General features: G+C 35.0%; 3 protein-coding genes across 3 annotated transcripts; 1 reads left to right on the top strand and 2 right to left on the bottom strand.

Annotated features, from left to right (window-relative positions):
• Positions 1-537: 537 nt before the first annotated feature.
• LOC133328356 (UDP-glycosyltransferase UGT5-like) lies at positions 538-5,988 on the bottom strand. The gene is made up of 3 exons (XM_061536927.1): positions 5,803-5,988; positions 4,499-5,736; positions 538-2,112 (listed from the first exon to the last, which is right to left on the bottom strand). Exons 1-3 carry the CDS (start codon positions 5,912-5,914, stop codon positions 538-540), a joined length of 2,925 nt encoding a protein of 974 aa, XP_061392911.1. The 5' UTR covers positions 5,915-5,988.
• Positions 5,989-7,973: 1,985 nt separating this feature from the next.
• LOC133328355 (UDP-glycosyltransferase UGT5-like) lies at positions 7,974-10,374 on the bottom strand. Its single transcript, XM_061536926.1, has 4 exons — positions 10,140-10,374; positions 8,498-9,738; positions 8,062-8,166; positions 7,974-7,988 (listed from the first exon to the last, which is right to left on the bottom strand). The coding sequence occupies exons 1-4, from the start codon at positions 10,372-10,374 to the stop codon at positions 7,974-7,976; spliced, it is 1,596 nt and encodes a 531-aa protein (XP_061392910.1).
• A 4,122-nt stretch (positions 10,375-14,496) lies between these two features.
• Positions 14,497-16,128, top strand: LOC133328354 (UDP-glucosyltransferase 2-like). Its single transcript, XM_061536925.1, has 2 exons — positions 14,497-14,749; positions 14,807-16,128. Exons 1-2 carry the CDS (start codon positions 14,497-14,499, stop codon positions 16,126-16,128), a joined length of 1,575 nt encoding a protein of 524 aa, XP_061392909.1.
• The last annotated feature ends 198 nt before the right edge of the window (positions 16,129-16,326 follow it).

Below are 16,326 nucleotides of genomic sequence, written 5' to 3'. Positions count from 1 at the left end.
TTTCCAAATGTTTTCTATAGAAGAGATACTCCCTCAAATGTTTTCACAGACACAATACTTTTCTCTCAACCTCCACAAAGGGAAGTCTTCCTAATACCGAAGAATTTTTGACATATTATATATTCGGTATATAGAGGACAATTCAAAAGCACCCATTCGAAGGATACTGATATCCTTTAAATGTGTACATCTTAATAACACCTTAGAAATGTTTTCTGTAAACGACAAATTTCTTGTAGGTCTTGAATAACCAGATGTAAGCATCTGTATTTTTAGAAATATGGGATACAATTCAAAAGGCTGGTCTATCACCGAAAATGTTCACCCCCTTTTTCTGTGGGAAAACGTCATTCCTAGCAGTTAGAGGATCTAATTGAATCGAAGTAAAATATATTCCAATGGAGAATGACAATTTTATTTTAAAACATGTTTTTATTAAATGCAACAAACAATTTTTAATTATATTTCACATCTTAACAAATGTGATTAAAATATTAGTTATATACATATATTCAAAACTTGAAAAAATAAATGTATTCAATAAACCTTTTGCTTATTTTCCTTCATCGAGAACAAGTTATTAAAAATCTTCCCTATTGCGACGTCAATCAAAACCAGTATCAGAATGACAGCTGCTATTAAAACCCCCACCGTATCGATACTATGTTTCTCTATAAAACTCATTTTCTGGGCTGGGGTCTGCAAGTGCGTTGCACCTCTATGCCGTAATACATACTCAGTCCAATATATAGCCACATCCAATGGTTTCATTGGTTGATCATGATAAATATTGGATATTTCCATAATTCTGTTACGATATCTGGGATTTGTCATCATTTCCAAAATAGCCGATTCCAATTCCTCTTTGGGTAGAGTATAAAAATTAATACCCAAAGCAAAACCCATTTGCTTTGCCTTATTAACATTCATAGCTTGATCATAGAACACGGGTAAACCCAATATGGGCTTGCCATGGTAAATGGCCTCGGTGGTACTCAACAAACCACCATGGGAAATAAATAATTTAACTCTCGGATGAGCCAAGATATCGGGTTGGGGAAACCATGGCTTAATGAAAACATTTGGCGGCTTTTCAACTGGCAATTGAGGATTTTCAAATTTCCATAGAATTTTATAGGGCAGCTTGCGAAAGATATCAATTATCATTTGTATACGTTCGGTGGGAAAATCTTTGGATTTAACATTGGAACCCATGGAGAAGTAAATTACATCTTCCTGAGAGGAATTTATAAATTCTAGAACATCCTCTGGCAGCTTGTTGGGTTGATAGTTTATTTGAAAACCCCCGACTTCCACCATACTGGGAACATAGGGTCTGGGATAACTCAACGAAAAATGTTGATTCAAAAACATTAGGGAGAAATTTGTTCTCAACTCCCACAAGTCCTCCTTAATGTGTGGCATATATTTTGCCATCAATTTCCGATGACGTGGCAAGCCCACCAATCTGACATGTAGTAGCTCCATTAGCTGATAAATTACATTCCACATCCGTTCCTTATAGGTCATGCGATCCGTATAACCAATTGTCACCAAAGGCGTATAGGAAAATGGTGACATATTACCCATTAGTTCATCAATTACAGGATCTGTGCCAAAAGAAGACAAGCCAATTAGGGGTGCTTGAAAATGTCTGCCCAGACAATACAAGCCATCGGTATGTAAAGCCTCTAATATTATCAAATCAAAGTGTTCGTTATGTAGTAAATTCTGGAATTCCTGATTTTTGTATACCGTCTCGGTGACATTGTAGAAAAATTCCGAAAACAATGTCATCTCTTGCCATTTGCTGACCTCCACCTGGGTTCCAGCTATGAAGTCTGAAAAGAAAAAAATATAAAATATGGGGCATAGTTGTTTGCAGTTCCCATCAGCTATCCTTGAAATCCTTTTTAAACCCTCCTCACCTGCATAATTATCAAACACCTCAGTCACGGATATATCCCTAAAATTTGCAACCGCCTTTTTCTGTGGAAATGCATTAACCGATGTCACTTCGTGGCCTCGGGCAGCCAGAGCTTTCAAATATGGCTGAACTAAAATATATTGCGAAGGTCCTGGAAAAGGAAATATTGCCAATATTTTTGCGGGCTGAATATAGGGAATTGAACACAAGAGCCAACATATTGTGAACCAGAGTAAACCGATTGAACATTTCATATTGGTGTAGATAAATGATGCTTTCCGAACGATGTAATTTCGCGAACTGTTACAAAATTTACCATGAATAGCTAATATTTGATATTCGATCTATGCGTGTCATGTGCTTTGCGTTTGCAATCATCCCAATTGACAGCAGCTTAAATCGTTTAAGTAATTACAATGTAATGAGTTACAGATGTAATAAAAAAGTGTGAATAATTTTGATTTGTGTTAGCACAGTGGGGGGAACGTAATTCTTAAAATATATTTCAATAGAAAGAATCAGTAGGCACTAACGTCGAATACACGAGACTTAGCGAACACTAAGTGTTGCATAACACCATCAAATTATAAAGATTGAAATATTTTAGCACAAGCGTACTCAGTACTGTTCGACGTTGTTGTTGTAACTCGTTTTTCCTGAAATATTTCAATGATGTTAACACTTTTTATTTTGAACATCAGCTACAGATCAATGTGACGAAGATCTGTGGATTTAATTCGACATATAAATAAATTACCTGTACATTCAGGCCCTATTTGTAATTGGAACAAATGTGTTCGATCCCGGCAAGTCTCCATTGAAACATTATTCTGTGTGGTTTGAAGCATTCTCCATTGCGTATCGCTAAAAAACGAAGTCCAAACTGGGACAGCGTAGTTGAGAACAGGTCTACTTACAGCTGTCTATGTTGTCATGAGCATGTCGTTTATATAGTTACATAATCATTTGGTCAGAATTTGTTGAAAAACTTTCAATAACTAATTTCGATGATAAATATTTTTTTGTTCATTATGTGACAAAAATATATCGTATGTATATATAAAGGTATCTTATATATACATATGATCCTTCTTATGGATTTCTATTGGCATACAGACTTTCTACAAATATTTTTGGACAGAAGAGTCTCAAGGACTTTTATAAATAGAAGACAACCAACGGTACTTCTTGAAATAGAAGACAAAGTTTATACTACAATCGAATGTTTTCTAGAATCAAATGGCAAATTTGGAATACCTCTATAGACAGGAGACATTTTTAAGAGATGATCCTTCCAAGACTGGTCTTTCGAAAGGTATTCTCTATATTAAAGAGATATCGAGAAGACCTTCCAGAACAGAGGTAAAATTTTCTATAGAAGAGAAAACATCTTCAACAAACAGACGTCTCCTCTAAGATCTTCAACTACTATATAGAGATTTCTATGTTTGACGGAATAACTTTTAACAGCAATTCTCTAGATAGAGAACACTTCAAAATAACTTCTATAAACCGAACTCCTTTCGGATATTAATTTCAGATACCAGAGGTCTCTCATGAAGTGTGTATAGACCTAAACCCTTTTAAATATTTTGTGCAAATGAAAATGTTTTTAGATATTTTGAATGATGCCCAAAAGACCCAGATGGGATGATATATATTCTTGCTGTGTCGATTTTGTCATATACTTCTTTTGAAAACACGATAGAAATCGGAATATTTAAGATACATAGAATGGCATAAATATTTTGATTCTTTTAATGACATAGACCCCATAGAAGACTTTAATCACCAAAGAAACTGTATTCTGGCAGTCTGTTTTTTGACCTCGCTTTTTCGAGAGTCCAGATTCCTGCCCCTGTTCGGTATTGTGAAGATTTCAGCCACATTTCACCACCGAAGTGGCTGTAATTTGACATTCTGTGTTCCTGGACGAAGAAAAATATTTTTTGAGAAATTTTTAGATGGTTTCATGGTTTCACATAGTCCCCATACCAAGTTCCGTTTAATATCCTGTCGGTTGAAGTTCATAGCTCAGTCTTGTGCGCAGTTTTTTTCAATTGGGATGATCATATTTCGATATGTTATCTTCCACTTTCAGATCAGATGGCTCGCTTTTATATGCATTTTGAGTTGGGGTATCCTCATCCATTAGCACAACCTATCCACCGTAGTCGCTTGATACGTCAGTGTATAGATGGTATAACTCGTGGTTCATTCGACGCTGATACTCAATCACTCCAAGAGCTGCCTCATCTATTTGCGCAAGTAACCAAGCTTCAGATCCATACCCACCAGCACGGGTAGTATCAGCGTCTTGTAGAGTGTAAGTTTGGTCTGGCGACAGGTAGCCTTGTTCCTAAATTGCTTACTTATACTATATTAGGATCCCGATAAATTGAAGGAATTTTGAATACAATCATCATTGTGGACGATGTATTTATTTATTTTTTTAGCAAACATTATCAATCAAAATATAATATTTTGTTTTAAAAATTTATTTATTATTTAATTAATTTTTTGCTTCTTTGCTTTCTTTGCAAAAACTACCTTCGAAACTTTCAAAATTACACAAATAAACAACAAAGCAATAACTACAAATTCTGCAATTAAAACGCCCACCGTATCAATGCTATGTTTTTTTACGAAACTCATTTTCTGAGCCGGAGACTGCAGATGAGGTGCTCCTCTGTGACGCAAGACATATTCTGTCCAAAATACAGCCAGATCCAATGGTTTTACCGGTTGATCATGATAAATTCTAGAAATTTCTTTAGCTTTCTCCAAGTATTTACGATTATTCATCATTTCCAATATGGCAGCTTCAAATTCCTCTTTGGGTAGAGTATAAAAATTTACAGATAAAGCGAAGCCGGCGCGCTTGGCTTTATTAATGTTCATGGTTTGATCATAAAAGACTGGCAATCCCAACATGGGCTTACCATGATACACCGATTCCGTGGTACTTAGCAAGCCGCCATGTGATATGAAAAGCTTAACCCGAGGATGAGCCAAAACATCGGGTTGGGGAAACCAGGGTTTTATGAAAACATTATCTGGCTTGCCGGGCAGTTGGGTATTTTCAAATTTCCATAGAATTTTATAGGGCAATTTGCGAAAGATCTCATTTATCATTGCGAGGCGTTCCGGGGGAAAATCTTTTGATTTAACGTTTGATCCCATGGAGAAATAAATCACATCTTCTTGAGTGGAATTTAGAAATTCCTGTATATCAGCTGGCAAGGGATTGGATTTGTAGTGTAATTGAAATCCACCCACCTGTATCATGCTGGGTACATATGGCCTTGGATAACTCAGCGAGAAATGTTGATTCAATAACATCAGGGAAAAATTCGATCTCAGCTCCCACAAATCCTCTTTGATGTGTGGCATATATTTGGCCATTAATGTCCTCTGACGTGGCAAGCTAACCATTCGAACATGCAGTAGCTCCAGTAGCTGATAAATTACATTCCACAGCCGCTCCATGTAGGTCATATTTTCCGTATAACCAATTGTCACCAAGGGGGTATAGGAAAATGGTGACATATTACCCATAAGTTCATCAATCACCGGATCTGTACCAAATGACGATACACCAATTATGGGTGCCTGGAAATGCCTGCCCAGGCCGTACCAGGCATCGGTAAGTATCGTCTCCACTATTACCAAATCGAAATGTTCATTCTGCATTAGATTTTGGACTTGGCGATTTTTCAAAACCGTTTCGGTTATGTTATAGAAAAATTCCGACAGAAATGTCATTTCATCCCATTTGTTGCGTTCCACTTGGGCGCCAGAGATTACATCTGAAAATATTTTTGAATTATTTTAAATTACGAATTATCCTCCCCCGCTGGTGCACTCTTACACACCCGCATAATTATCAAAAACCTCAGTCACTGGTATATCACGAAAATTAGCCACTTTTTGTTTTTGTGGAAATGCATTTATCGATGTCACCTCATAGCCCTTGGAGGCCAACATTTTTAAGTAGGGCTGTACCAAAATATATTGCGAAGGACCCGGAAATGGAAATACAGCTAGAATTTTAACGGCCTCAGTAAACGAAAATGCAATTGCAAGGTAATATGTTAACAGATATGAGAGTCTTATCCGAAATTTCATTTTTTCCAATAATAATTCGTTTAGGTTTTTCAAATAGAAGATGCTATCGCGACGATGTATTTTTTTAAACTGACCTAAAAGCGGTTAGTTTTGTAGATTAGAACCATGTAAGTGCCTACCATAAATTAAGTTTATTTGTGGGTGTGTGTGGGTTTGTGTGTATATTGTAAACACAAGTGACAGCCTTGCAAAACGTTTGAGAGAAGAAAGAAAATTAATTAATCCTTATCGGGCCGCTATTGTAATGTAAAGTGAAGCAAATATGAGTGTTTTCGCATAGCGAACAGGGATTATCGTATAAAAATGATAATGATAGTTGTCTTAAGGAGAGAATGTTTAGATAAACAGGGATCTATTTTTGTCTACAGTCCACTTGAGATAAGAGATTTTTCTTGTCGAATGTTTTCATTCTAAAATAAGATAGAAGTTTTCTATTGCCACATGTGGTATGTTTGGGTGAGATTACGGGGAGTAAACTACAGTACAGACTGATAAGCATGTGAAGCGTGTTTGCCTGTACAAAAAATATTTCTCATAGTTTTTTTTTTCAAGGATTCCTATGGGCGTGAATTTTTTAAGGAATATTTTTTTCAATGACTTCCAAAGGCGTGGATTTTTAAAGAATATTTTTTCAACGACTTCATAGGGCGTCGATTTTTATACCCTTCACCACACTGTGGTACAGGGTATTATGTCTTTGTGCATTTTTTTGTAACAGGCAAAAATAATCGCGATAGACCCATGGTCCTTTTGAAAATATGCATAGAATCACTTTCTGAGTCGATTTATGCATGTCCGTCCATCCGTCTGTCCGTGTCCATGTTAAATTGTAAACAAAATACAGGTCGCATTTATGATTCGAATTGGATGAAATTTGGCACAGCTCATTTGTTTGGCCCAAGGACGTACCCTATTAAAATTGGGAAAAATACATTCAGATTTAGATATAGGTCCCATATATATTTTCGTTTGATTTAAGGTAAATGGTGTACCAAAGTCCCTATTTATCTTTCGATTTGGACGAAATTTGGCACAGCGTACTGAATTAAGTCTAGAATGATGTGTGCAAAGTTTCATGAAAACCGGTTCAGATTTAGATATAGCTCCCATATATAGTTTCGCCTGATTTTAGTTAAATATTCCACTAAAGTCCCTGGAAATCTTTTGATTCGCACGAAATTGTGCATAGCGTACTGAATTGCGTCTATAATAATGTGTGCTAAGTTTCGAGAAAATCGGTTCAGATTTAGATATAGCTCCCATATATATTTTCGTCCGATTTAATGTAAGTGGTGTACCGAAGTCCCTATATATCTTTCGATTTGCACGAAATTTGGCATAGCATACTGATTTAAGTCTAGAATGATGTGTGCTAAGTTTCTAAGATTAAGATATAGCTCCCATATATAGTTTCGACCGATTTTAGGTAAATGGACCTGTCCCAAAGTCCCTGAAAATCTTTTCATTTGCACGAATTTTGGCATAGCGTACTGAATTAAGTCTAGAATGCTTCCCTGAAATCGGTTCAGATATAGATGTATAACAAAGACGCGACGTCTGTAGAATATATCCAAAGTGGTGAAGGGTATCATATAGTCGGTCTAGTCCGACTTTACTTCTTTCCTTACTGGTTTAAAGAATATTTTTTCAATGACTTCATAGGGCGTGGATTTTTAACTTGTTAACTTCAAAAGTCTTAAATTTTTTAAGGATATTTTTTAAATGACCATCACAAGGCGTGGATTTTTGAACTTAACTTTAAAAGTCTTACATTTTTTAAGTATATTTTTAAAATGGTCATCACATAGCATGTTATTTCTGAGGAATATTTTTTAAACATCCTTAAAGCAATTTGAATACACACTTGTTACCAATGGGTTAAATTATTACATTATCAACTATAAACAAGCACTGACATTTATATGTGCAGTAGCTAATAAAAAAAATTTGATTCGAAAAAATTAGAATTTTTATAAATATTTGCACGTTGTAAAATAGTAGCATACCGGCGTTTTTGCAAAGTCACACAACAAACGTAGAAATAAATTGTGTGTTATGCCCACTTGCATTATAGCTGGGACATGACATAGCAAATAATAACCATGGACCTCCTATAGATAATTTAATCTTATTAATTTTATATTTTTTCTATAACCTAAGACAAAAGATGTAGTAAAGTTGTATAAGACGTAAAGGTGGAGGTTATATATATATATATATTAATTTATTGGAAATGGGAAATAATATAAATTTTCTAAAAAATGAGTAGGTTTCTCATATTTGGATGAGATTTGTAATTTTTTGGTTTTTATTTTAAAATCATTTTCCTACAACTATTTTATTCAATTTTATTCTAAAATTCAATATTTAAAATCAATTTCAATTAATTTTTTCCTTTCTAAAATTTTTACTTAAAACTATTTTCACCATTTTAAAAACTACATAAACCACAGCAATTGCAATGAGACCCGCCACTAAGATCAACACTCCCACAGTATCTATGCTGTGTTTTTGCAGGAAATTCATTTTCTGAGCTGGATTTTGTAAGTGGGCTGCACCTCTATGACGGATGACATATTCCGTCCAATACACGGCCAAGTCCAATGGTTTCATCGGCTGATCATGATATATACCAGATATTTCTTTGGCTTTCTTGTAGTACTTATCATTGGTCATCATTTCCCAAATGCTAGCTTCAAATTTGTCACCCGGAAAGGTAAAGAAATCCAAGGACAAAGCATATCCAGCCTGGGTGGCTTTATTGATGTTCTTCATTTGATCATAGAATACGGGCAGCCCCAACATAGGTTTTCCATGATATATCGATTCGGTGGTACTGAGAAGGCCACCATGCGATATGAACAGCTTGACGCGAGGATGGGCCAAAACATCGGTTTGTGGAAACCAGGGTTTAATTAAAACATTATCCGGCTTGCCGGGCAGATGGGGATTTTCAAATTTCCACAAAATTTTATAGGGTAACTTTTTGAAAATATTTACAATCATTTCCAAACGTTCTGGGGAGAAATCTTTAGATTTGACATTTGAACCCAGCGAGAAATAAATCACATCCTCTGTTGAGGAATTCAGGAATTGTTGTATATCCTCCGGCAAAGGTTGTATGGTTTTATGTGTTAACTGCAAACCTCCCACCTCGATCATGTTGGGTAAAAATGGCCTTGGGAAATTCAACGAGAAATGTTCATTTAGCAGCATCAGTGAGAAATTTGTTCTCAAATCCCATAGATCCTCTTTGATGTGTGGCATATATTTGGCCATTAATTGACGTTGGCGTGGTAAATGGACCCAACGAACATGGAAGAGTTCCATTACTTGATAGATAACATTACGCATCCTTTGCCGGTAGGACATACGTTCCGTATAGCCAATTGTTACCAATGGGGTGTACGAGAAGGGTGACATATTTCCCATTAACTCATCAATGATGGGATCTGTACCGAATGAAGACGAACCAATTAGGGGTGCTTGGAAATGCCGGGCAAAACTATACAAAGCATCCATATGAACTGATTCCAAAACGACTAAATCGAATTGTTCAGTTTTCAGTAAATTTTGAACGCCGGGATTTTTCAATACCTTCTCGGTTAGTTGGACCATGAATTCGGATATCAGACCCATTTCATCCCATTTGCTACGATACTGTTGAATGTCTGCGATCATTTCTGAAAATTTTAAAAGGATGGATATTTTTTAATTAATTTAAAATAAAATAACCTTAAATGTAAAATTACATTATTTTTAAAAATATTTTATTTTTTAACAATGTGTTTAAAGAACTACAGAAATTATACGGGGTTTTCAAATATTACAAATGCACGGATTTTTCTCAAGGATTACATAAGCACGGATTTTTTTTTGTCAAGGATTACAAAGGCCCAGATTTGTTTTTAAGGATTACAAAGGCACGCATTTTTCTTAAAATATTTTTTTAAGGATTAAAAAGGTTCGGATATTTTTATCTATCTTTTTTCATGGATTACAAAGGCTCGGATTTTTCTTAAAATAATTTTTTATAAACCAACAATTGAGTGGATTTCTTTAAACAACAAATTCACAAACCTACCATCATAGTTATCAAAAACTTCCATTACGGCTACATCGCGAAAATTCGTTATATTTTCCTTTTGCGGAAATCCACTAATCGATGTCACTTCATGTCCTCTAGCGGCTAATTCCTTCAAATATGGTACCATCAAAATATAATGTGAAGGACTGGGAATTGGAAAAATTCCCAAGATTTTCGCACTATTCACCAATGGTAATAACACCAAAATATTTATCACTAATTTGTAACTCATTCCGAAACCTTTCTCTGTGGGACAACTACGAGATTCTAATTGAAAGTTTTACTATTTATAAATGATCTTCATTTATATACGACCCCAATGTAGTAACCGTCAAAAATGTGCTGAATGTAATCAACGGGAAGATAAATAGAATTGGTAAACATGAAGTTATCTAATCCATAAATGCCAGTTGTTGGTCTAAGTTATCGGCAAAAAAAATTGTCTAGGAATTTGTTTTCTTTTTCAGTTTTCGTTTTATCATTGCAGAGAAAGATCCACAAAGTAATGTTTGAATGATTTGCAGAAATTTGTGTGTGGTAGCACGTGAAAATCAGCCACGTCCACTTCACACAAAAAAAAAATATTGATCAGTTCCACCCACCCACAAATTTAAAGAAAACGTGATATTCGATAATATTCAATAGATTGCTGTTAATCAGAGCAATTAAAAATAAATAAAATTTAATGGCTCTACCATCAATATGAGATATATGTGATGTCTATGTGTATGTTGTCTCACACAAACTTGAAAAGTGTTCATATTCGCATTTCACAGATATACCAGGGGTTCAAAATTAATTAATGGGTGAACAGAACAGAATTATGTATAACTTATCGCAATCAAATACAAAGTAAATAAATGGATATTTAATATGGATTTGTTTGAAAAAAAAAATTTTCGACACCCTTCGGAATGGCAAATTTACGTAGATTTCAAAAATACATTTTTACAAAGACGGAGATTATGTAAAATTGAAAGCCAATAGAAATGGGGATTTTTTAAGCATATTTCTTAAAGAATTAAACCAGTAAGGAAAGTTCAAAAGTTGGACGGCGCCGACTATGTGATATCCTTCACCATAATATCTACAATATCCTGTAGATAGAACAGTCATAGAATCTTTGGAGGACGAAATTAAATTTGAACCAATTTGAAAACCCCATACACATACCATTCTGAAATCAATGAAAAATTGCATGTCAAACGGACAAATGGTGTACCATTTGTATGAAATCGAGTCAAATTATGTATAGGAGCTATATATATAAACATGGACCTAATTGAGTAACCGTTACACACACCATTTGTTGTTTGTGATCACTCTATATTCAGTTTAATACCCTCTGCCAAATTTCGTGTAAATCGCACAAACATAGGCCCTTGGGTGCACCATTTACATAAAATCGAACGATAGTATATATAAGACCTATATCAAAATCTGAACAGATTTCAACAATCCTTATCACACATCATTTTCTCCTCAATAACATTCGCTATGAAAAATGTTGCTCAATCAATTTGGCCCATCATTCATATAAAATCGGACGAAACTATATATGGGAGCTATATCTAAATCCGAACCGATTCCAACAAAACTTCGCATTCATTAGTCTAGACGTAATTCAGTACTCTGCGCAAAATTTTGTCCCAATCGGACAAATATTGGGAGTTTGGTGCACCATTCACAAAAATTAATTTTACAAAACTTCGCAGACATCAGTCTGGACCTAAATCCCGTACTCTGTGCAAAATGTTGTCCCAATCGAACAAATATTGGGAGTTTGGTGTATCATTCACGAAAAATCGAACAAAACTATATATGGGAGCTATATCTAAATCTGAACCGATTTTAACAAAACTTCGCATGCATTAGTCTGGACATAATTCAGTACTCATTGCAAAATGTTGTGTCAATCGGACACATATTGGGAGTTTGGTGCATCATTCACATAAAATCGAACGAAACTATATATGGTGGCTATATCTAAATCTGAACCGATTCCAACACAACTTCGCACGCATAAGCATAGACCTGATTCAGTGCGATGTTCAAAATTTTGTCCAAATTGGACAAATATTGGGTGTTTGGTGCATCATTTACATAAAATCGGACAAAACTATATATGGGAGCTATATTTAAATCTGAACCGATTTTCTGCACTTTCAACAGGGTTCGTTCTTGGGCCAAATAAGTGTACTGTGCCAAATTTCATCCAAATTCGATCATAAAAGCGACTTGTACATTGTTCCCAGAATATTTAATATACACCCTACATCATGATGAGGGCTAAAAAAGTACCATTCATGTGAACGATTTAAACACATATTCTTTAAACACCATGCCCGAATTTTTCAGATAATATTTCTCAACCTCTACCTTTTATTTCATTCCTTATGCATTCAAAACCAGTAAGGAAAGTAGTAAAGTCGGAATGGACCGACTATGTGATACCCTTCACCACTTTGGGTATATTGTACATATATATCCTAACAGACGTCGCCAGAGACTAATTTATATTACTTTAGTACGTTGTGTCAATCGGCCTAGTTATGGATCTTTTCACGAAGCTTAGCAACATCATTCTAGACTTAATTCAATACGTTATGCCAAAATTCGTGCAAATCGAAAGATATATAGGGACTTTGGTACAAAATTTACATTAAATCAGACAAAGATATATATGGGAGCTATATCTAAATCATTCATTCATCACATCATTCTAGACCTCATTCAGTACGCTATGCCAAATTCCGTGCAAATCGAAATATATAGGAACTTTGGTACACAATTTACCTTAAATCGGATTAAGATATATATGGGAGCTATACCTAAATCTGAAACGATTTTCGCGAAACTTAACACACATCATTCTAGACCTTATTCATAACTCTGTGCCAAATCTCATGCAAATCGAAATATATATAGGGACTTTAGTGGACTATTTACCTAAAATCGGGCTAAACTATATATGGGATCTATATCTAAATCTGAACCGATTTTCACGAAACTTTCCACACATCATTCTAGACTTAATTCAGTACGTTATGCCAAATTTCGTGCAAATCGAAAGATATATAGGAACTTTGGTACACCATTCACCTTAAATCGGACGAAAATATATATGGCGGCTATATCTAAATCTGAACTGATTTTTCCCAATTTCTATAGGGTTCGTCCTTGGGCCAAACAAATGAGCTGTGCCAAATTTCATTTAATTCGGATCATAAATGCGACCTGAACTTTGTTTACAATTTAACATGGACAGACAGACGGATGGACGGACATGCGTAAATCGACTCAGAAAGTGATTCTATGCATATTCTCAAAAGGAACCATGGGTCTATTTCGATTATTTTTGCCTGTTACAAACATGTGCACAAAGACATAATACCCTAAACCACAGTGTGGTGAAGGGTATAAAAACCAGTCATCTTTTAGTTAGGTCATTTTTGTTTTCAACGTTGTACTGAACTTCCTCTCTAAACATTCTCCGTCAATGTTGTCTAATTCATTAATTTAATCAACGAATAGAAAGAAACTTTTTTCATTGTTTCCTACTCTCATTGATCATTCCCCTATTGTATATTTGAAATCACCTCCAGTGTTGCCAATTTTCGAGTCACAGATTTTGGATATTTCGAAGATTGTAATTTTGCACAGACATTTTTAGGATGTTTAGTATTAAAAATTTGAAATATCGGTACAAGTATAAGTATCATAACAATACCGCAATATTTTCAGTACTTTCAAACTTTCGTTCTTATTTTACAATCGTAATGTTCAGATCTGTATATAAATAATCGATTGTTGTCTAATGTTTTGTTTGGCCATAACCCAAAATTATAGGGTTTCAACACAAATACGACCAATTTAATACAGCAAACTATTGAATGGCAACATCGATAACGAAACCGGTACTCAATTCACTTTGTTGATGAATGAGTGACCAGTCAGAAAGAGAGGAAGAGAGAGACGGAGAGTTGTGCATTGTTCTCACCGGCAATGTGCACCAACAAACGTTAATCAATGTCAAGGCTACGGTAGCACAGTGTAATGATATCAGAACAAAATACGATCGCCACACACTCAACCCCACATTTATTCTACAAACGATTAAATTTGATCGTAATAATACGAACAAAGAACCGAACACACCCTGTTTAATTAAATTGTTAACAATGAAACAAATTGGGCATTAAATTAATTTTTTGGGTGCTCTCTTCTGTTACTCTTTCTCTGTGTAGTTGGATTCAAAATATGATAACAAGCTTTAAAGAACTCTACAAATCTAAAACTGTTTGTTGCGATTAGTATTCCGACAGCATAAGTTAAGCAAAGTCTAGTGGAAGAAATGGAATTTTGGAAATATTTAAAATTACTTATCTCAATTTTGTTGATTAATGGTGTATCCATTGGTCAGGGTGCCAAAATATTGGCCATATTTCCATTTCCTGGCCCATCACAATATTTGGTGGTACAACCTTATTTAAAAACCTTAGCTGCAAGGGGCCACGAAGTCACGGTTATCAGTGCCTTTCCACAGAAAAAGCCATTGGAGAATTATCGGGACATTGAGGTACCCGAAGTTTTAAAATATGTTGGAGGTAAATTAAACCGTTTGATTTTTTAAACAAATGTTTTTATTATTTTTTACATTTCAGATTTATTTAGCTATGCCGATCTTCGTATGAATAAATTCAAAGAAATTTTGGGGTTTTCTTGGTATTACAGTTCAATCGTTAAAGATGTAATGGAAAACGAAAATGTCCAGAAGCTGCTAAAATCTCCCGAAGAACATTTCGATTTAGTTATTGTGGAGACATTGCAAACAGATGTTTTATATGGCTTTGCTGAGCATTTTAAGGCCTCGCTAATTGGCTTCTCTTCATATGGGACAGACCCCTACATAGATGCCTTGGTGGACAATATATCCCCATTGGCCTATACACCTTTGTTCAGTGGTAATTCCATGGAACGTATGGACTTTTGGCAACGTTTGGAAAATATGTGGCATAACATACTCATGTTATTGCATCGAGTTTTAATACACAACCCTCTACATGATAGCTTATATCGTCAATATTTTCCCAATGCCACAAAATCCCTGGAGGAATTACGGCAAAATATCTCCTTGATATTATTAAATCAACATTACAGTCTAAGCTTTCCGAGACCCTATGTGACCAACATGATAGAGGTAGGGGGTTTTCATTTGCAACACAAGCCACAGCCATTACCCAAAGACATTTATGACTTCCTCAGCAATTCTACACAAGATGTTATTTATTTTTCCATGGGTTCGAATATCAGAAGTGAACATTTTCCCGAACCCATTCGAAAAGTGATATTGCAAACATTTTCCCAGCTACCCTATAAAATATTATGGAAATTTGAAAACCCCTCTCTGATGGCGAATAAACCCCCGAATGTTTTCATTAACAAATGGTTTCCCCAGGGTGATATTTTGCAACATCCCAAAGTGAAATTGTTTATAAGTCACGGTGGCCTGTTAAGTCTTACCGAGTCGATTTATTGTGGTAAACCCATTCTGGGTATGCCCATATTTTTCGATCAGCATCGTAACATCCAAAGGGCCAAGCAGTATGGTTTTGCACTTGCCATCGATTATGCGACACTGAATACCACTGGGTTTACAACAAGTATTCGGGAAATAATGGAAAATCCAAAATATCTGCAAAGGGCCCAAGAAATATCATTACGTTATCGAGATCAGCCTATGGATCCATTGGAAAAAGCCATCTATTGGACGGAATTTGTCATTAGACATCGTGGAGCTCCATTCCTTAGATCTCCGGCGCAATATTTGAACTTTTGGCAAAAACATAGTTGGGATTGTGCGGGATTTTTATTGATTTGCGGACTACTGGGGGTGATTGTTTGTGTCTTTGGTTTTGTTAAATTTTTAAGCCTAATATATTTTTTGAAAAATATCTTGACGAATAGAAAACAGAAAAGTGAATAAAATTTGGTATGCACACAAAGTGCATAAGTTATTTTTATTAATAAATATTTATAAAATTGTTGCTAGAAATTGTAATAAAAACAAATATAATATGTTTCAAAGAATTAAAAAAAAAATTTAACACCTCTTCATGATTTAAAAAAATTACATGGCGTGTATTTGTAAAAAAAATCAAGGAATGCCAAGGCGTAGATTTAA

This window comes from Musca vetustissima, unplaced genomic scaffold, assembly GCF_032173495.1.
Source record: "Musca vetustissima isolate MV318-11 ecotype Yass unplaced genomic scaffold, APGP_CSIRO_Mvet_v1 utg5393, whole genome shotgun sequence".
In the NCBI taxonomy this organism is placed as follows: Eukaryota; Metazoa; Arthropoda; class Insecta; order Diptera; family Muscidae; genus Musca; species Musca vetustissima.
The sequence above is the reverse complement of the archived record's forward strand: the minus strand, read 5'-3'. Positions and strand labels throughout refer to the sequence as shown.

Coding starts and splice junctions, on each gene's coding strand:
- LOC133328355 (XM_061536926.1), bottom strand. CDS start 10,374: ATGAGTTACAAATTAGTGATAAATATTTTGGTGTTATTACCATTGGTG. Junction 9,739..10,139: donor AGTTTTTGATAACTATGATG/GTAGGTTTGTGA, acceptor TAAAATTTTCAG/AAATGATCGCAGACATTCAA. Junction 8,167..8,497: donor TTGCAATTGCTGTGGTTTAT/GTAGTTTTTAAA, acceptor AATTATCTATAG/GAGGTCCATGGTTATTATTT.
- LOC133328354 (XM_061536925.1), top strand. CDS start 14,497: ATGGAATTTTGGAAATATTTAAAATTACTTATCTCAATTTTGTTGATT. Junction 14,750..14,806: donor AGTTTTAAAATATGTTGGAG/GTAAATTAAACC, acceptor TTTACATTTCAG/ATTTATTTAGCTATGCCGAT.
- LOC133328356 (XM_061536927.1), bottom strand. CDS start 5,914: ATGTTGGCCTCCAAGGGCTATGAGGTGACATCGATAAATGCATTTCCA. Junction 5,737..5,802: donor GGTTTTTGATAATTATGCGG/GTGTGTAAGAGT, acceptor AAATATTTTCAG/ATGTAATCTCTGGCGCCCAA. Junction 2,113..4,498: donor TTGCTTTGTTGTTTATTTGT/GTAATTTTGAAA, acceptor CCCTATATTCAG/CCCGCAAAAATATTGGCAAT.